The sequence below is a fragment of the Festucalex cinctus genome, chromosome 1 (assembly GCF_051991245.1).
Source record: "Festucalex cinctus isolate MCC-2025b chromosome 1, RoL_Fcin_1.0, whole genome shotgun sequence".
Lineage (NCBI taxonomy): Eukaryota > Metazoa > Chordata > Actinopteri > Syngnathiformes > Syngnathidae > Festucalex > Festucalex cinctus.
In genome coordinates, this window is record NC_135411.1 from 11,481,049 (window position 1) to 11,501,956 (window position 20,908).

Below are 20,908 nucleotides of genomic sequence, written 5' to 3' on the forward strand. Positions count from 1 at the left end.
AAAGCGGTTAGCGGAAGTGTGCGATGAAAACGTTCTTCCTTCCTTTTTCCTCAAAATGTCGGTGTTCGGGCCGGTTGTGAAGGTTCATCCCGTTGTCCTGGCCTCAATTTGCGACTCGTACGAGCGGCGAAATGAGGGCGCGAGTCGCGTGATTGGCACCCTTTTGGGTAAGAAGCCATTTTATTGCTCAAAGGCCCATTTAGTCTCTTTGTGCTTATCGTGGTTCGTGTTAGCATGGATGCTGCTAACGCGTGCGTACCACCTACACCGAGAGCGTCGCTTGAACCAATCAGCTGTTTAATATGGTCATTTACTCGTAAACATTACTTGGTGAGGTAAAGTCATATTGGACGATTAATATCAGGTTTGTGTCGTTCTCGATGTGGTTGCTAGCTGTACTGTGGCTAACAATAGTTATCTTAAACGTTTACGTGGCTATAACGTGTGTTTTCCTCCCTTTAGGTACCATCGACAAGCACTCGATAGAGGTGACCAACTGCTTCTCTGTCCCCCACAATGAGTCTGAAGATGAGGTGCGTTGTTCATGTTGTTAATGGCAACAGTATATCTGGTGAAAACAGAGGTGGTTGATTGCGTCTTTGTCCTCAGGTCGCCGTGGACATGGAGTTTGCCAAGAACATGTACGAGCTCCACAAGCGCGTATCGCCCACTGAGGTTATCATCGGCTGGTACGCCACGGGCTTCGACATCACTGAGCACTCGGTGCTCATCCACGAATATTACAGCCGTGAGGCCACCAACCCTATCCACCTAACCGCAGACACGGCCCTGCAGAGCGGCAAGATGAACATCCGCGCCTACGTCAGGTCTGTCTCACCGCCATTTTTTTTTCCTTGTTCGTTTTGTGCAAACAACCACATGTTGATATTCCAACTCTTACGCAGTGCACAGATGGGCGTGCCCGGGAAGACGGTTGGCGTGATGTTTACCCCACTCACAGTCAAATACATCTACTATGACACGGAGAGAATAGGCGGTAAGGAAGGAAACACTCTTCAATGTCAATGTTTCCATATAGTCAATAATCGGCTTGGACGATAAGCAGCCTCACTAGTCAAAATGAGTTTCTAATTAATAAGGTGTTTGTGGATAATGGGTTAAACTGCAAAACCCACTCGCCCACTAGCCATCTCAGGGAGTGGCCATTTTGCCAAATGCTGCCGAGTTAAAATGACAAAACAGTTGCTCAGGAATCGGGTAAAGACCAATCACGGTTCAGCATCAGAAAACAAGTGAGCCGTTGCTACCTGAGCCCTGAGCAACTGTGATGTTATTTTCAGTTGGCAACAAGTGACAAAATGGCCGACCCCATGAGATTGAGAACTACGAGAGGATTTTTCTGCTTAATTCATATTTCACAAATGCAATAATAATCAGAAAATCTGTGTTTAGCCTAGTGAAGAAGAATAGAACATATAAGATTTCTTGGTTACCAAAAACCCTATTCAGTGTTTATATTAGGGGTGTTAAAAAAAATCGATTCGGCGATATTACAGCACGCAATTCTCGAATCGATTCAATATACAGCCAAATCAATTTTTTAACATCTATTTTTGATGGAAAAATATTCAACAAACCGTCTAATTTTCACACCTTAAGCATGGAAGAATGTTATATTAATGGAACATTAAGCCTTAATATTTTATTTCAACGCTGTTCAAACATGAAAAATGTTACAACCTGTTTGTTAAATACAGTGGCTTACAGTTATAAGACTGAAGTTTCAGATCAATAAATAATACATTTTCATACAAATCTTACAGTGTACATGTACAAGTTTACTGAATGATATTTTCTAAATTTGAGTAAAAAATCGCAACAATCCACTTATAAATTCATATCGGGATTAATCGGTATCGAATTGAATCGTGACCTATGAATCGTGATACGGATTGAATCGTCAGGTACTAGGCAATTCACACCCCTAGTTTATATATTGTTTTTGTTTGTCTTATTAAGTGGACCTACTGCAAAGGACACGCATCGCTCCCAGTCGCACCAAGGGCCTGACATCCGACCTCTCCCAGGTGGCCGGCTCGGCTGCCCGTGTCCAGGACATGCTGACCACTGTGCTGGCATACATCGAGGACGTGCTAGTGAGTCTCTGCAGACATTTTGTTAATCGCCTCCGTCTTGTACTTTGGCAAATTTGATGTAGGCTGTGACTGGAATCTCTCACTACCCGCTATATAGTGACCTATAGCAAGGTCGCCATATTGTAGTATAGGTTATCCCCTATCTGCGATTGGCTGGCAAACATTTCAGGGTGTACCCCGCCTATTGCCTGAAGCCAGCTGGGATAGGCTCCAGCACTCCCGTGACCCCTGTGTGGAGCAAATGGTTAAGATAATGAATGGATGGATGGTTAGTTATCCCCTATATAATATCCTCAGTTTATCTCACAATGCATTTTGAAAAATAGGGAACCGATGATTAAAAAAAAAAATATATATATATATATATATATCCCATGAAGCAATGCAGACAAAGTAAGACATCACAAGGATGGACATAAAGTTCTTTGTATTAATTTAGAAAAAATGTGGTGTCCAAACAATATTTTAGAATTTAAATATTTAGGCCCACCACCTCAAGTGGAGCGAGCAAGTTGTAATTATGAAATATAAGTGATTGTGTTCCTGGGTTAGTGTTCAAAACCTGTTTTCCATTTAATTGATGACTTAACTATATAGTCCACCAGGGCTGTGGGAAATTAATTCCAATTAGTTTTTTGAATTTAAGTTGAGGTGGTTTGATATTTGAATTGAATTACAGGAAGTAGAAGTCAAACTCCATGAAAAAAAAAAATAAAAAAATCATGGTGCATTTAACAATGACGCTTTACAGTATAAGCCTATTTACAACATGAATTTCATATAAATATTATTGTAAGGACTTTGTACACAATACTTAAAGTAAATAGTAAAGTGTAGTAATTGTTTATTAACATTAAAAGTCTACTTAGATTAAACAGATAATTAAAGTTGTTAAAAACTTTGAAATTTCTTCAAGGTAGATCAGCACACAGAATACTTTCCATTTATCAAAGTATTTTAAAATCCCTGGCCAAACATATTGGCAAATATACAGTCTCATTCTCACTGATAAGTGATGAGATGATTAGTTTCTATCAATTCAGTTGAATTCACTTCCACTTTCTGAAATCCAAACTTGAATTCAATTCAACATCCCGTGGGGTGGAGTCAATTCCAATTGAAAATCATCCATCGAATTGAATTCTGAAATTCAAAATTTTTGAATAGCCCTGTGTCCACCATAAAAAAAATAAAATAAATTAGAGGGCACATAGTTCAGGAAGGAGGCGTACTTCCTAGAATTCAGTGTTAGCATTCTGCTAAATGTGACCACTTGATCCATCACAGTCTGGCAAGGTGACAGCGGACAACAGCGTGGGACGCTTCCTGATGGACCTGGTCAACAAGGTGCCCACCATCTCAGCGGAGGACTTTGAGAATATGATCAACTCTAACATCAACGTACGTTGGTCTTTCTTTTTAAGGATGGTTCACGGATTTGAGTTGTTGTTTTTTCTCATAGAAAAGGATAAAGCAGCACGACAAGTAATTGCCATGTCAAATGTTTCCTCGCAGGACCTCCTGATGGTGACCTACCTGTCCAACCTCACCCAAGCACAGATCGCCCTAAACGAGAAGCTGGTGCTGCTCTGAGGCGCCATTTAATTTTTGTGTAAAAATTTTCTTTTTCTCAAATGAATAAAAGCGAAATATTCAAAGTCCATTACCTTTCGAGCATCTTTTGGGAGTCATTTGTGCAATGTGATCACTGATGTCACTGTAAACTCTGGCGCCCTCTACAGTAATTGGCTCCACCGCTTTCAAAGTGAAAACTTAGTTACAACATGGGATAAATAGTAAAGAAGACAAATAAGAGAATAATAGAAGCCAAACGTCCGTTTGTCACTTCTTAAAAAATACGCATGCAGCAAACCATCCTACCAGCTCTCCTGCTCATCCGCGGGGGGCGGGGCTTATCTTCTTCATCATCTTCATCAGTCTCTGTAGCCGGCCTCACTTCATAGATGGATGACCTCTTGCGACTTTCATTTTCAAAGTATGCGGTGTGGTCGGGGGGAGCTACAACAATGAATGAGTGAATCCGAAGCTTAGCGTCTACATGCTACAATGTGCACATGCGCAGCTAGGAGGGACGAGCACGCACGACGTCGTTCCGGCAGCTTGATTGACGGGGTCGAGAACCAATCGTTAAGATGATCCACCCGGAAGATGCGGCGACCAAAGATCCTTGAATACACCTTTCATTTTTTTCTTTATTGTAGTTTGTAAAGTTTTGAGTAGACAAAACGACAGCAGAACTGAACTACATGTCCTTTTGGTATGCATTCAACGTCTCCGCATGCCGGAAGGCGATTTCCATGCTGTTCGACACCGCCACCTGGTGGTCAGGACTGAGGGACACATAAAGCACCGTTGTGTGCACATGTGCTAGGCTAGCCGACTATGCAACTTTACTCTAAAAAGAGCCAACTTAATTGCTTCAATGGACCCCTTCATGGCCTGCGTCACGATGACGTCACAGTGTTTACTGGAGGCAAAAACAACCACGGGAGGCAACGAAGTGCAGCTAGAAGTAAACAACGCTGGTTGTCTGTTTATTCTATTTTATCAGTTTACTCACATATTAGCTCAAATGGCCGTTTTCCGCGTCCTTTCCGACGTGAACTTCCTGTGAAAATATGCTGACCGGTGTTAGAACCACACGCCGCTGAGGTGTTTTTGACTCCAGCTAAGCCCCGCCCTTTAAATTGCGTCACATCGTTTACAAACTTTGAAGGGGTCAATATGCCACGAAGGAGGCGGGACTTGCTACTTCCTGGATTTCACACATCTGCTTTGTTTCCGTTCCCTGTTTGCAACGTATTGGCCGCGTCCCAGTTCTTGCGCTTCCGCCTTTGTGCCCCTCGGTTTCCGGTTCCCGTTGACAGGTGCGAGTGTGTAGTGTGTCTTTCATGAAGCATTTCAGAGAGCTGAGATGCCCTGCGTGCTCCGCTTTTTCCGGTTGGGGGGCGAGTGTTGGAACGCAGCCATCAGTGCTTGGAGCTGTTGAGTTGTTCCGGTTTTTTTTTTTTTTTTTTTTTTTTTAATTATTATTTGTAATTGTGATTTATTTTTGTTGTTTTTGCTTCGTATTTTGTGTTTGTGTTTTTTGATTTGTGTTTGCGATTTCTTTTTGTTTCGTAGTTTGTGTTTTTTTAATGTTTTGCAATTACCTTTTTGTTTTGTTTTTTCCTCCATTTGTGTTTGTGATTACCTTTTCGTCGAATCGTCTGTGTTAATTTTTGATTTGCTGTGCTGTTTTGGCATTTGAGACGGTGTCCCATCAACCACGAATATAATAGAATGTTGAGTAACACTGCTGGGAAGTCTAGAGAGACTTTTAATGTTTATTTATGAATTCTCTACATAAATATACATTCTAATTGTCCAGCCTGAGTTATATTGGTACAAAAAGTAGGCATGAACAAAAGCACCCAGTTGTCTTCAGCTGCTGGCGTCGTCCTGCTTTGGGCGATCCTCAACGCTTCCCCTCAGAGTCGGCACTTGCCTCGACATTCTTGCTTTGCGGCTGAATGATCTTCTCCATGGCGGCGTAGCAGTTCACCGCCCCCTCGTAGAGGGTGTCCCCGGCGAACATGGCGATGGTCACCGCACGATCCGGGTAGTAGAGTGAGGCGCTGGTGGCCATCAAGCCCGCCGGGTAGATGACCCTCTTCACCCGCGAGCGTCTGGCTAGAAGTAGCCCCAGTAAACCGGTACTGGCAATGATACCGGCTTTCGCGTAGAAGTCCCCCGGTGGGTTTTTGAGGAACGCCCAAGTGTCGCCCCACAGACCCAACACGCTTTGGAGTTTGGGTTCGATGTGACCGTAGGTGGTCCGACACTGTGCAGCGTACGGCTCCGCGAGTTTCCGCAGGGTGGCGATACGCTGCTCTAGTCCACCGGCTTTGGGTTGCTCGGACGCGGCTTTCTCTGGTAGCGGCGCGGCGTACAGCGATAGGTCCTCCCAGTTCAGCAAAGGCTTTGCGGGCGTGGGCTTCTTTCCGTCACCCGCCCCAGCGTAGACTGTGGCCGGCCACAAGGTGAATGCTCCGGCCATGAGTCTACCTGTCACCTTCAACATGATCCTGAGTAGCCATGCGTGGACAATACGGCGACTCACGAGGGACATTCTTCCTCACTTGCAAAAATATTAGTGAACATTAACAGACAAATCCTTATTCATTTTTTGTAATGTGATTTTCGTCCAGAAATCCGTACCTTCATAAATCAGTTAAATTACTTTAGAAATTACAAATATTTGGTGTTGCAACACGAATGTTCCCTCTCGACCGTTGAATGCAGTGTCGCTTTAAACGTCACGTTACGAGTTGACGTTTTTCTAGCGGTTGTTCCCGTGATGTCATCGGTTACCATGGCACCAACGACGTATCGAGGATACAACAGTGCAAGTTGGTGGAATAGTCATTATAGTAGAGCTAATTCTTTCGAGAAAAAGAAATGGAATACCTTGACGTTTCATCTGTTCAGAACCTTAAGGCGCTATCTGCCTTGCTTTCCTCTCAGCAAGAAGAGGAAAATGATGAAGATTATGAAGTGAGTATATTTTGCCATGTCAGTGTTTTTTTTTTTTTATCTTTTTTTTTTTTTTTAATGCCGACTGTCATTTTTCTCAAAATCTCTCCAGGTTGTGTCTCCTTATTCCAGCATGGGCCCAGGTCATATAGGCCCCCCAGCAAAAAAAGAGAAGGAAGGTAACTTACTTCTCATTAAGAAAGAAACATACTTATAGTAATAATTTGTATGTGCATTTTAGAGTCATCGGCATACACAAAGGTCAACAGCAAAGACGTATGGAGCGAAGAAGAGGTGGCAGAGGGCCCACAGTATGATGATGTCACTGACCCCCGGCCTCAGCCTGAGTATGTCCACACAGCAACGCATTGATACAGCATTCATGTTTTACTGCTAAATTAAACATGTCCTGTTTGGAGGTTGCACTAGCCATTAACTAAACATGATTCCCCCCTCCCACTATGGTTGTGTACAGATATGAAATCATTCTCAAACAAAGTGTAGGCACAGAGGATCTCTTTTTGGGCTTGAGTAGAAAGGACCCTTCCTCCATGTGCTGTGAAGCAATGCTGGTAATACATAAGTTACATTTAATTAGCATATAGCTTACAATTGGGACTTTGGAGTGTCAAGTGGGAAATTCCACAACCACATAACACTTTTATCTGCATATTTCAGAAAATAAAAGTCATTCATGACTGTTGATTGTGTATATTTCTACAATCAGGTGAAAATCAAACTCCCTGACAGCAAAGCGTCGGATGTAACTCTGGACGTGAAAGAAAAATTCCTTGACCTTCGGACACCAAAATAGTAAGAAAAATTATCCATATGACCTTTTATTACTTATATAACTCTCACTACACTCTTCTATCCAACTATATAGTAACAGTCCTTTTGTTAGAGCTCCAAAGCCAGCCAGGCTGGTGTGACCACTGACTGGCAAGATATTGCAAACGTAGCTTTATAGGTTTGGTTTTCTGGTTAACCTGCACGTCTTGTGTCTTACAGTAGACTGGCCCTTCACCTCCCGCACCCGGTCCACCACCAGGAGGGCAAGGCTCAGTTTTTTAGCGAACGTGAGGAACTAGAGGTGACACTGGTGATGAATCGACCACTGGACGACATCAACATGCAGTGAAACTCGACAGAACGCAAGTTCACACCCTGACTGGATTGGATGCCGCTGAACGATGTGACTGCCAACTAATGTAGACTATGCACATTGATCCACTACACAGTATAATGAATGAAAAATGGTCATCATGATCCATTTTGGATCTCTGACATGCTTTTTTTTGTGGCTCAGTTCTAAATTGCAATTATAGTGCTTTCATACTTTCCATTTCAATGTCTGTGTTTCTCTCAGACATAATAGTACTCATTGATGTTTTAAGGAGAACATTTATATTTGGTAAGGCGAAATGTAGGTAGGCCTACTATACACATTTTTAACATTTGTATTATATGTGTATGTGTATGTGTATGTTTGGCATATTTTTCTCATCCTGACCATTTTCCTTCCTTCCCTCGGTTGCTTTTTATTCTTGCATCATTTATTCATAATCCATCCTTCACTGAAACCGACTTTTCTCCATCCTTTATGATCTCTTTCCTGCCTTCCCTTTCCTCTGTTCCCGTTCTCCCCTCATTCCTTCTTCCTCCCTGGCTCAGACTCACTTGTTTCGACTTGTTGCCTTTTTTTCTGCCTTCCAATACTCCTCTTTAACCCACTATCTTTGTTGTTGACTCAAATTGTTTGCTATTATTCATGATACTTGTCAATTTGTTACTCAATACCCAATGCCTGCTTTACGGCTTACTTTGTAGACTACAAAATACCTAATAAAATGTATAAGCGTTTTAGAGCCACCTGGTGGACAAATATCTGTAATAAAATGATAAAGATTTATTTATTTATTTTTTTAAAAAAAAGCTCTTCGCATAACTTTTACATAGGTATGTATATGTAATTACTACTACGTAGTACAGTACGTATTATTAAAAGAAAAAGATTTTATTTAATTTGAAGTTCGCTTGCTTCACTTCCGCTCAAGCTCTTTCCCGGCATGCACCTGTTCCACTGCGCAGGCGCAGATGGCTTTATTTAGAACATCACTAGTGCTCAGCATAGGCGGAAACTGCATCGCTGTTGAATAGACCGCACTTGGTAAAGTATATTTTTAATATACTTCACTCGTCAGTGTAGCGTTATAAATAAAACTTTGTAGAACGTCTGTTTTAATTTAAAAGGCGAGTGAAACTAACAAGCGTGCTTGTCGGCTCGCAAAGCTGGAGTATCGTTAGCACACACGGGCCCCTCCATTCACATCGTTGCTTGTTCATTTTTTAAACACTTTTCCTGACAATGTCCTGCTTATGTTCGCTTATATCGTAAGGTGAACCTGCAAAAAAACAAAAAAAACAAAAACATTGCTTGATAAGCCGGTGGCCTTTAATAGTTAAAGAGAGACGTACAGTGAAGGATTAGCTCACTGTACTTAAAGTGACTACTTGATTACAACTGCATTTTAATATGTAGCCATTTCACCTGTAATGAATGGTTCGTAAATATTCACTCACATACGCTCACATACGTTTGATCTCAGTTTTTTTTTTCTGTTTTGATCTGGTTAAAACAGATTGCACGAGTGTAAATAAGGTGTTTAATTTAGTCTTAATATGTCAAAGCAGTATTAAACTTATTACAAAATGACGCCATAGATTTGAGTGTAGTATTGTACAAAATACAAATTCAGTACTGAAAAATCAAGACTGTCAAGACATTTTTGAATTCCAGTGACGAGGTTATTTAAATGTTCAAACTTCATTCACATAATCTCCAAACTGGTGATTTATTGATGCTCTGTTATTGGGTTTTATTTTTGCATATGAAAAAAAATGATATGAAGAGAAAAAGTAGTTTGTGTAAATAAACTACCACTATACTTTTACAAGACATTATTTTAGGGTGGAGAGGCTGTTTATATAATATAATATAATATAATATAATATAATATAAAAAATGGAGAATGAAGCACATCCGCCTCCCAGTTCTGAGGACTCCGGTTCGAGTCCAGGCTCCGGCCTTGCTGGGTGGAGTTTGCATGTTCTCCCCGTGCCCGCGTGGGTCTTCTCCGGGTACTCCGGTCTCCTCCCACATTCCAAAGACATGCATGGCAGGTTAATTGGGCGCTCCGAATTGTCCCTAGGTGTGCTTGTGAGTGTGGATGGTTGTTCGTCTCTGTGTGCCCTGTGATTGGCTGGCAACCAGCCCAGGGTGTCCCCCGCCTACTGAGCACCCCCCACGACCCTTGTGAGGAATAAGCGGTCAAGAAAAGGAAATGTGTGTGTATATATATATATATATATATAATTAAGAATGAAGTTGGATTAGTTGTAATCATGCACAAATGAAAAGCTGTACAGTATTACTGACCAAAATGTGTGTGTGTGTGTGTTTTTAAATAATTAGTTTTTGAGAGTTAAGTGTCAAAAATTTCAAGTAAAACTGTTACAAAAAAAATCTTACAAGAATAAAGACGTAATCCTAAAATAATTAAGGTGGATTTTATTTTGTTTACGGCATAACTAGAAATTACTGTGCATAATTAATTACAGTGTACTTTCAATCACTTTATGCAAGAAACATTAAGAAAGCAAATATATGTACTGTCTCTTTCTATGACGTGTGCTTTGGTGTTTTTGTTTAAAAATGAAATTAAATTCAGTAAAGCTCTAATCATAAAAAAATAAAATAAAATAAAATATATAATGAGCACATTCATTCATGAGCTCCCGAGACACAAGCCAATCACTTGTTATCCACACTCGCTATTATGTTAGCCATATATAGCAACCACCCAATTCAACATTCTAATTTCCTGACACCCATGTCACTCACCAGGCTGTGCCTTTTAAACTCACACACACTCAAGCTCACAGATACTACTACAGAAGGTGAGGATGGTGACCCCAAGTGGACAAAAATACCTGCACTTCCCATATGCATGTTATTGCGTTTAATAATGCAAAATATTTTTTTATCTAATTATTCTGTTAGTAGATGGGATAATTTGTAGAATAACCTAAATCTATTATAACATTTTTGATTGCTGCAACCCTAGTTGCCCATCGCTATCCTTAAAGGACTTACGGATGATTGTTTCACAGGCATGAAGGCGGCAAGAGCATGATCGGTGTGGCCCAGCCATCATGACCGAGTGCTTCCTGCCACCCAGCAGCAGCCCCGCCGAGCAGCGGCGGGCCGAGCACCCGGGCGGCGTGGCGCGCACCCCCAGCTCCGAGGAGATCAGCCCCACCAAGTTTCCCGGGTTGTACCGCACCGGTGATCCATCGCCGCCACACGACGGCCTCCACCATGAGGCGCCCGACGCATATGTGTCGGATGACGACAAAGAGCACAGCAAGAAGAAGAACAAGTTTAAGAAGAAGGAAAAGCGCAGTAAGTGGCAATTCTTGTTAAAAAAAAAAACCCGTATTACTAAAAATAAATATATAAATAAATAAATAAATAAATAAAAGTAAAACAAATCCCTGACATATATGGAGAGGAATCAGGAACGTTTTTGTTGAATGATAGTGTCCCCTCGTGCCATTTTGTAGGTATTGATGGTTCTGTTTCCTGTTCTAAGGTTATCCTACTTGTTTTGTAGTAATACTGTATCTGTTTGAAATGCATGTCTTCCATTATATTTGTCCATAACTTTTTCAAATGATTAGTTCTGATTCTGTTGCCAGGTGGTGTCCATTTTGTCTTCAGTTACCAAATATGGTGCCTTGCTCTTTAAAGAGCCTCTAATAATAAATGTGAATAATTATTGAAATAATCTGATGTATTATTAAACATATATTATACAATTATTGTGATACATTAAAGTTTTTTTTTCCATTTAATTTGGAGGGTGGGTGGGTGGGTGGCTGTGATAAGCCTTTGTGTGAAGATGTTGTGTACATGCAATTATCAAATATGGTTCCATCTGACTTTTCCATAATTAGTGGAATATTTTTATATATTATTAACTATGCACATATTTTCTTTTTTTTATGCATAGTTTATGCTATTTATATTCACATTTTCCTATGATGCAACATCCTCTTTGCCACTTGGGCAAAGTTGTACGCGGTTTTCGACAGGGTTACTACGGCAACGTCAAGCGAGTGCTCGTTTGTTTTTAGCTCTGGCGACCGAGAGCGGAAGGTGACGGACAGTTTGGGGACACTCCCTCCCACTCATCAACCTTTTGTTTTCAAAAGCTGATGGCATATAAATGAAAACTCTGTCTTTTTTTAAGACTATAAATGATTTAAAGTTAGGGAGGTTAAGGCACAAGGGAGTTGTGCTACATTAGTGGCTGACCTCTTTTTTTTTTTTTTTTTTTTTTTTTTTTTTTCCCAAGCGCCCCCCTTTTTCTCCCCCCCTCCCTTCCTGTTTCTCATGTAGAAGAACTAACCCGTACTGTGTCTCTCCCTCTCTCTTTCTCTCTCCCTCTCTGCCGCTCTCGACCCAGCGGAAGGATATGCCGCCTTCCAGGAGGACAGCTCGGCAGACGAAGCCGAGAGCCCGTCCAAGATGAAACGCTCCAAGGGCATTCACGTATTCAAGAAGCCCAGCTTCTCCAAGAAGAAGGAGAAGGACTTCAAGGTGAAGGAGAAGGGCCCCAAGGAAGGCAAAGACAAGAAGTCCAAAGACTTGACGGCCGCCGATGTAGTCAAACAATGGAAGGAGAAGAAGAAGAAGAAGAAGCCCACCGCCGTTTCTGCCCCTGCTGGTGAGGTGGAGACATTGCCTGCAGAAATGCCCACCTTCAGGCCCATCTTTGGTGCCCCACTTGCGGAGGCGGTGAAGCGGACTGCGCTGTATGATGGCATCCAGCTGCCCGCAATCTTCAGGGAGTGTGTGGACTACATCGAGAACTACGGCATGAAGTGTGAGGGCATCTATCGCGTCTCAGGTATGATAATAAGACCTGTCGGTATGTTTGTAAGAGGGGACGGCCAGAGAGAACAAACAACACTTGCTAAGATGGGTTTTCAAAAGGGACCAATAGAGAAAATGAACAGTGATAAGAACTTAAGAAGACTTTCTTAGTTTTAGAGGTGACAGACCGAGAGGGGGAAGACTACAAGAAGCAACAAAGCATGTGCCAGTATGTCATTTGAGAAGAGACAGACCGATAAAAGCGCCGGCAGAGGACAGAAAAGGCTTTGACGTGGGATAGAAAGAGTTAAAAGAGGGAACAAAAAGCAACAACTGGACAACAGTAGCAAGGACATATACTAGTACTTAGTTTGAGAGGAGACAGACAGAAGAGAGCGAACAGTCAGTCAGAGCAAATGACTGCATCAAGACCTATTTTGTTGTTTTGGAAGGGGATTGACAAAGAAAAACTAGGGACCAAAAAGCAATTCAAAACAGATCAAAGCAACCACAACACTTTCCGGTCTTTGGTTTTTGGAGGGGACAGAAGTCTAAAATAAATTTACGCAACACAACTGGAGGTTCGCTATGTGGTTTAGTTCTATAATTAAAAAAGATCACAGGAGGGTTAAATAATTCAAAGCTGACAACTTTCAAACAAATTTGAAGTAGTTAATTTTATATACATGGTTCATTTGCCTTTATTTTCACATAAGCCAAACCTACTGTATAAGACCAAAACATTTATGTATGATAAATCTGATATTTGTGGGAATGCTGAAATTACAATTACCGTACATACAGTGTCACAGTAGTACAGTTCAGTGTTGACCGGTAAACAGGAGGCGAAGCTTTGAATCCCACCTTCACTAGATTGCAGTTAAAGTTTGCTTTTTATTCATTTATCATTCAACTTCAATTAATTTGTAATTTTAACATAATTTATCTTTCAATTTACTTCACAAGTATTCATGCTTTTAGCATCCCCACACAATTTCTCCAGAAATTGCACTTATATATATTTATATATATATATATATATATATATATATTAGGGGTGTTAAAAAAATAGATTCGGCGATATATCGCGATACTACATCGCGCGATTCTCGAATCGATTCAATAATCGGCAGAATCGATTTTTATTTTTTTATTTATTTTTTTTTAGGATTCACACCTTGAGCATGGAAGAATGTTATATGAAAGGAACATTAAGCCTTAATATTTTATTTTAATGCTGTTCAAACATGAAACAGATTACAACCTCTATAAGACTGAAATTTCAGATAAATAAATAATACATTTTCATATAAATCTTACACTCTACAAGCTTACTGATTAGTATTTTCTAAATTTGAATGAAAAAAATCGCAACAATCGACTTATACATTCGTATCGGGATTAATCGGTATCGAATCGAATCGTGACCTGTGAATCGTGATACGAATCGAATCGTCAGGTACTAGGCAATTCACACCCCTAATATATATATATATATATATATATATATATATATATATATATATATATTATACCTTGAAAAAAATGCTCTATCCAGGGAGGAAATTGCTGTTTGATTATCTTCAAAGGTGGATTGCAGATGCAGAGTTTAAAATGTTGAAGATTTTTCTACAGTACATCATGTATGCTCCATCAGTGCTCAGATGAGTACAAGGAGCCCTGACTTTTTGACTGTGACTGCACTTCTATAGCTTCAATCTTCACTTCAGTGTGACGTGTTCGGGGTGAGCAAAAAATCGTTTCGGTAAAGGAACATGTCAGGATGTGTCTGTGGGATAGAGGCATGAGGAAATGTTAGTCCCCCCATGCCTACTCGTACATGAGCACAACTCCAAAGAGGCTGATGTTGATGCGCAAGCAACGCTTCTTTAACTGCCTATTTAAAATGAATGAGCAATATTGATTCCGATACCTGCGTATCGATACGTGTATTGTAATGAGGCCCGCAATGATATATTGCTGTTTCGATTTTTCGAGCACACGCCTAGTGTCCGTAGCACTTGTTAGATTTGAGGATGGATTTGCATCATTTTGAAGTGACCGTGGTACTGGTTTCATTTAAATAGTCCCATACGCCTGATGAAGCTCTGCTTGGTTCTCAGTGTGGATGAACTCCTCCTGGGGGCCTTTCCTCACAGGGTTCTTCTGTGCCCCGCCATGTTGTGGTTTGCGTGTGTGTCTGTGGGCACGATCATGGGGATATGGGGGGGGTTCTTTTTATTGTATTATGGATGTTTTAATTGTTCAGCATTTTGAGTTGCATTTGAATGTATGAAAGGTATAAAAAAAAAAAAAAATTTATTTGATTAGGTTGCTAGACGGACCCACCACCTGTTGTTGCTTTTAGCGAGGCGCCTGCTAGTATGTAGTTTCAGAGAGAATAGACAGTGAGAGAAACAAAAAGCAATAAAATACAGCAATAGTACCTACTAGTATTTACATTGAGAGCTGACAGACCGAGAGAATAAACAAACAAAAAAACAATGACAAAAAGCTACTGTAAATGGTCTTCTGTGGCTCTCTCAGGTATGAAATCCAAGGTGGACGAGCTGAAGACGGCATACGACCGCGAGGAGTGCCCGTGCCTGGAGGAGTACGACCCTCACACCGTGGCCAGCCTGCTCAAGCAGTACTTGCGCGAGCTGCCCGACAACCTGCTGGGCCGGGACCTGGCGCAGCGCTTCGAGGACGCGTGCGGCCGGCAGGCGGAGGCCGACAAGGTGAGCGAGTTCCAGCGGCTGCTGGCCGAAGCGCCGCCCGAGAGCCGCCTCCTGCTCGGCTGGCTGGTCACGCACATGGATCACGTCATCGCCAAGGAGGCCGACACCAAGATGAACATCCAGAACATCTCCATCGTTCTCAATCCCACCATACAGGTCCTTGCCACTTTTTACATGGCTATGAAAATGGGTTACTCTGTCTTTGAGGCTTCGGCCTACTTAAGTGCATTTCTTACTATGTGGGACATCTCCTTGGCTGCTCTACTTATTCCCAATTTACTAAATATGCAATTTTGACATACAAAAACACCCAAAAAACATATTTTACGCTAAAATAAAAAAATGAAATGAACCCTGTTTAGTATTAAATCTAAAAAAAAAAAAATGCTTGTGTGTACGGTTGAACATTAAAGCCAATAATTAACTTCAACTTGTCTGAACAGTGTCTTGATCTAGCTTTAGTAAACAAACAACAAACACCTCTCACCATTCTTTCAGATCGGAAACCGGGTCCTCTACATGTTTTTCACACATGTGAAGGATCTGTTCGGCGACGTGGTCCTAAGACAGGTGGTGCGCCCGCTCCGCTGGTCCAACATGGCCACCATGCCGGCACTACCTGAGACCCAGGATAGCATCAAAGAGGAGATCAGGCGACAGGTGAGAAGACAAATGTTTGTGGTGTGTTGTGTTGTTTTGCTGCCCTTGAATGCAAGTCTCCATTTAACTCATTTGCTCCCAAAAACTTATAAATACTTTCTATTTCAAATGTATCAGGTAACCAATCACAGCTCTAGGTTTGGTCATGTGTCATTCCCAAGCTGAGCTGTGATTGGTTTGCTTACCTGAGCCCTTGTGATGTCATTTTCAGTTGACAGCAAGTTGCAAAATGTATTTTTAAAGGTACTAATTGTACGTGGAAAAATAATGAAAGTATCAAATTAATTATAGACAAAATATTAACTTTTTATTGCTATAATGGGCTAAATAAGTTAAGTATCCCTTTAAGTCTCTTGTTGAATGAAATGCTATTGGTCTCCTTTAACTTTAGCAAATTAACCTTATACTCTATAGTCTCAACTTTGCTGCTGTCGTCCATTTTCATGCTGTCAACAGTCTCTTGGATAAAATCAGCCTCCTTACCATAAAATTAACTACATGAGACCCTCCTCCATTATTGTTGCAGTTTTGATAGCATCACGTGCCAACTAGGCATGGGTCAATTTACTGGTTTGACAGTTTATACCGTGGTTTTAAGAAGTCAAGGTTTCAATAACCGCTTAACATGGCAACACAGTTCTTCTGTAGTAAATATTCTATACTTTGTTTTAAATATAAAATAATTATGTTCAATAGAGGAAAAAGTCATTTTAGAGCTCTAATTTTAATACCATCAGAATCAAATATTGGCTCATTTTTATTCACAACTGATGTGTTGAATACAGCCTGTTTTTAATGGTTAAATCATGTTTTAGTTCTTGTTTTTTTTTTGTTTGTTTTTTGCAGGAGTTCCTGCTCAACTGCCTGCACAGGGACCTACAGGCCGGCGTAAAGGATCTGTCCAAAGAGGAGCGTCTTTGGGAGGTCCAGAGAATTCTCACCGCTCTCAAGCGTAAGCTGAGGGAGGCCAAGCGACAAGTAAGTCAAATGCCACCGCCCCCCTGAATTGAACAACGGTGACATGACATCACGATGGTGACTCATTTTTGTGGCGCTTCAGGAGTGCGAGACTAAGATCGCCCAGGAGATCGCCAGCCTGTCCAAGGAAGACGTTTCCAAAGAGGAGATGACCGAGAATGAGGAGGAAGTGGTTAACCTCTTACTGGCACAGGTGAGTGCCGAGCCACCTTTCATCCAACTCATAATTCTTCCCTTGCTGGATGAATAAACATGATGTTTGAGATTTTTAGAAAATGATTTTAATTCAATTTAGTCACAGTCACAAAAATAAATAAATACAATGAATGATAATTTATGATAATTAAAATAAATATATATATTACTATACATTACAAAATATCAAATATGTATAGTGTTCAAAAATGTTCAAACATAATCAGTGTGACGTTATTGTTAATTATCTTTAGAACATTTGCTAATTCATAGTACAAATTCGAAATAAATTGTGCATTAATTTATAATAAAAAAAAAATATATAACAGATTTATTTAAAAAAAAAAAAATCTTTTAATGCTGACAAAATGAATAAATATAAGAATTTTATGACAATTTCCTGAATGCTGAAATTGCTAAATGAAAAAAAAATTATTTTGTAATTTGTTGCAATTTAAAATAAAAATTCACACATATTATATACTACAGACTAGTGAATCCCACTATTTGCAGGGGCTAGTGCCAGAGCCCTGCTGCGAATTGCCAAAATTGATGTAACAGAAGAAGACTTCTCAAACGCAGATGAAAAACCGGCATCAATGACTTAATCCTAACATAATAATAACACCAGGATTCCACAAGATGATGCCTAATTATTACTGATATTTTTATTTTGGAATAGGCAAATTTCCTAATGCTGTCTTCACATACTGTATGAACAATAAAAAAAAAAAAAACTAATAAAATAAATCAATCCGTCTAATTTCTTTAATGAATAGAATAATACATAAAAAATTTAATTCTACAATAAAACTACAAACAATTTTTTTTTTTAATGAGTAAATACAATATTCAAATGAATGTGCCCTAATATTCAACCAACTAACATGATACACTAAAAACATGTTTTCATCTATAATTTAAAAGTTTATGATGAATAAAATGTATTCACATATCTGGTCAGGAAAATGAGATCCTGACAGAGCAGGAGGAGTTGATCTCACTGGAGCAAGTATTACGCCGACAAATTGCCGCAGAGAAGGAGGAGATCGACAGGCTACGGGCGGAGATCGCAGACATCCAGAGGTAAAATGCTGGCTGTAATTTCCTCACGTTGGAGTACTATAATGCCAACTAGAGTACTCCTATCGCCCCCCCAGTCGTCAGCAGGGCCGCAGCGAGACCGAAGAGTATTCATCTGAGAGTGAGAGCGAAAGCGAGGATGAGGAGGAGCTGCAGATGATCCTGGAGGACCTTCAGAAACAAAACGAGGAACTGGAGGTAACCGAGTTTGTACCGTCATTCCGTGAGATGTCTAAAAAAAATCTCATGATGCTTCAGCCAAGTCCCGAGTTGTTTCGTCTTTGCGTCACAGAACAAGAACACGCACCTGAACCAGGCCATCCACGAGGAGCAGGAGGCCATCTTGGAACTGCGCGTCCAGCTGCGCCTGCTACAGAGCCACAAGCTGCAGCACGAGTTAGCCGCGCAGCCGGCGCCGCCGCCAGCGGCAGCCGAGCAAGCCGCACCCACGCAGCCCAGCCCGGAGGCACGAGGTGGTGGCGAGGAGCAGGCCAAGGTTGCCGATAGCAACAGCAGCAGTACTGCAACCATCGCCGCAGCCAACGCCGCTGTTTCTGTTGCGGCGCCTGCCGGAAAGATAGCGAAGGATCCTCCCAAGCCGTCGCCCAGCAAAGACAAGCGGGACGGCAACATGTGAGGCAAAGTTGAAAGAAAGGTGTTCCCTTACTTTAAAGTGGAAGTCAACATTAAACATTTCTTGACAATTCTTCACATATTCTGATTAATATTACATGTGTGGAATATGAGTTATGAAGCAAAATACAGCCATTTTTATCCATCTTAGGGGCAATTTTGCCGCTTGCTGTCAACTGAAGATGACATCAGTGTTGCTCAGGCAACGACCAATCACAGCTCACCTGTTATCTGAAGCTGCGCTGTGGTTGGTTGTTACCTGAGACCTGAGCAACACTGATGTAATTTTCAGTCGACAGCAAGTGGCAAAATAGGATAAAAACTGCTGGATTTTGCTGCGTAATTCACATTCCACTAATGCCATATTTAGACTAGTGGGGCTGCATAGAACATAATATTGTCAAAAAAATTGGTTGACTTCCCCTTTAAAGAAAAAAAAAAAAAATCAACATAAATGTAGTATGTGCGTCATTGCGTCATCTTATGTTGACATTGACCAAATAATTACAATTCTGGAAAGTCCTTGCTGTGGCCTTTAATATGATGCGTGAGTCAATGTGTTTTGTTGCAAATTGATTTTTGACCTGCTTAGTAGTAAATGTAGCTACTTTGAAGCAAAAGAAAAACACCTTTTTTGCAAACTGCTTCAGCGGATAAAAATTGACTAATTAATTGCAGAGCTGGAAAGGATGTTTGAGTCGATGATGTTTGTTGCTTAACCTGGTTAGTGATGTTTGACATCTTTACTCATTTTCAAGCTGAGAAAAAAATTACTTTCATCATTGCTTCATCTTATGGTGACTAAATAATTATACATCTCCAAAGCACTCGATTCCTATCGTATGACTGGTGAGTCGATGAGGCAAATACATTTGTTTAGATTTCCTTTGTCATTCGTCTTACAACATTGACTAAATAATGAAATATTTAGAAAGCACTTGTCAATACCTTGAATGGATAGGGTTTGTTTGAATTGGTTTCAAAACTATGGCCTGTGGGTCATATTCCAAGAAGCCCACAAATACTTCTATATAATCATCGTAATAATGAGATTGTCAGATTTATCGTTAGATTGTCATATATTTTCATAAATTTACGTCAACTTAAACTGTGCCAAAATGAAGACAGATTAAACATCAAGGCTCTTTGTATAAAACAATACCTAATAAATAAAGTGGCTCTAAATATTTAAATTGATGTTATACCTGTATTGAAATTAAGTTTTCTCATAATATATAATAAAGTATGTAGATATATATCATAGGTAACAAATGGCTGGAAGGAATATTACTGTGCAATCATCTCCATTGGAGTTTTTGTGATGATTTTTATGTATTTTGCCATATATATATATATTTTTTAACACTCTACAGTTTTCTTCTGGCTATTTGTTGGAGGCTTGGGTGTGACATTTCATATTTTCCATTTTAATTTCCCCCATGTTAATTGTTTTATATACACATTAATTGACTCATATGCTCATATGATCTCATGATTCAACGTGTTATTAAAAAAATAACCCTGTGACTGAAACACTTATTTGCTGTGAGGAATAAAGAACGCATCCATTTCGATTGACTTGCTTGATTTATATCCAAACATGGCCAAAGAAAAATGCTTGAAAACATTTCCACCTACCATTACCAAAGTTTGTGCAATAGTTGTGCACTTCCTTCCGTCTCAAAAGGACAGCAGTTAATTATGTTGATGTGAAATAAATACAAAATAAGACAAACGTTGGATGAAATTGACTTACTGAACCGATTTTTTTTTTTAAAAACCTTTTTATTTATTTATTTTTTTGTGCAAACCGCCCCGTTTCCGATGTGCAAAATATAAGTAAATTTACAGCAATCTCAAGAATCCAATACAGGAAGTTAGCAGTGTGAAAGGTTTCTCATTTTAAAAATGTATAAACACTGAGTCCCCTCCCCCCCCCCCCCCCCCCCCCCCACACACACACACACACACACAATTTTCGAGCTAATAATGAAACTGGGTATTACGTTGTTCACAATCAAAAA

The 20,908-nt window shown here is 40.4% G+C and overlaps 4 protein-coding genes across 4 annotated transcripts; 3 read left to right on the forward strand and 1 right to left on the reverse strand.

The window, feature by feature from the left end:
* The first annotated feature begins 1 nt into the window (after position 1).
* On the forward strand, positions 2-3,783 carry eif3f (eukaryotic translation initiation factor 3, subunit F). The gene is made up of 7 exons (XM_077516249.1): positions 2-167; positions 463-533; positions 610-827; positions 906-997; positions 1,981-2,117; positions 3,405-3,518; positions 3,633-3,783. The coding sequence occupies exons 1-7, from the start codon at positions 56-58 to the stop codon at positions 3,708-3,710; spliced, it is 822 nt and encodes a 273-aa protein (XP_077372375.1). The 5' UTR covers positions 2-55; the 3' UTR covers positions 3,711-3,783.
* Positions 3,784-5,444: 1,661 nt separating this feature from the next.
* LOC144015857 (MICOS complex subunit MIC26-like) lies at positions 5,445-6,450 on the reverse strand. The gene has a single exon (XM_077516263.1). It carries the CDS (start codon positions 6,247-6,249, stop codon positions 5,596-5,598), a length of 654 nt encoding a protein of 217 aa, XP_077372389.1. The 5' UTR covers positions 6,250-6,450; the 3' UTR covers positions 5,445-5,595.
* Positions 6,451-6,531: 81 nt separating this feature from the next.
* Positions 6,532-8,525, forward strand: dnaaf6 (dynein axonemal assembly factor 6). Its single transcript, XM_077516274.1, has 6 exons — positions 6,532-6,674; positions 6,766-6,832; positions 6,895-7,000; positions 7,129-7,225; positions 7,381-7,466; positions 7,665-8,525. The coding sequence occupies exons 1-6, from the start codon at positions 6,579-6,581 to the stop codon at positions 7,792-7,794; spliced, it is 582 nt and encodes a 193-aa protein (XP_077372400.1). The 5' UTR covers positions 6,532-6,578; the 3' UTR covers positions 7,795-8,525.
* Positions 8,526-8,694: 169 nt separating this feature from the next.
* ralbp1 (ralA binding protein 1) lies at positions 8,695-20,458 on the forward strand. The gene is made up of 10 exons (XM_077516222.1): positions 8,695-8,823; positions 10,827-11,118; positions 12,185-12,628; positions 15,142-15,491; positions 15,834-15,995; positions 16,842-16,973; positions 17,056-17,166; positions 18,133-18,254; positions 18,329-18,449; positions 18,544-20,458. Exons 2-10 carry the CDS (start codon positions 10,869-10,871, stop codon positions 18,886-18,888), a joined length of 2,037 nt encoding a protein of 678 aa, XP_077372348.1. The 5' UTR covers positions 8,695-8,823; positions 10,827-10,868; the 3' UTR covers positions 18,889-20,458.
* Positions 20,459-20,908: the final 450 nt, after the last annotated feature.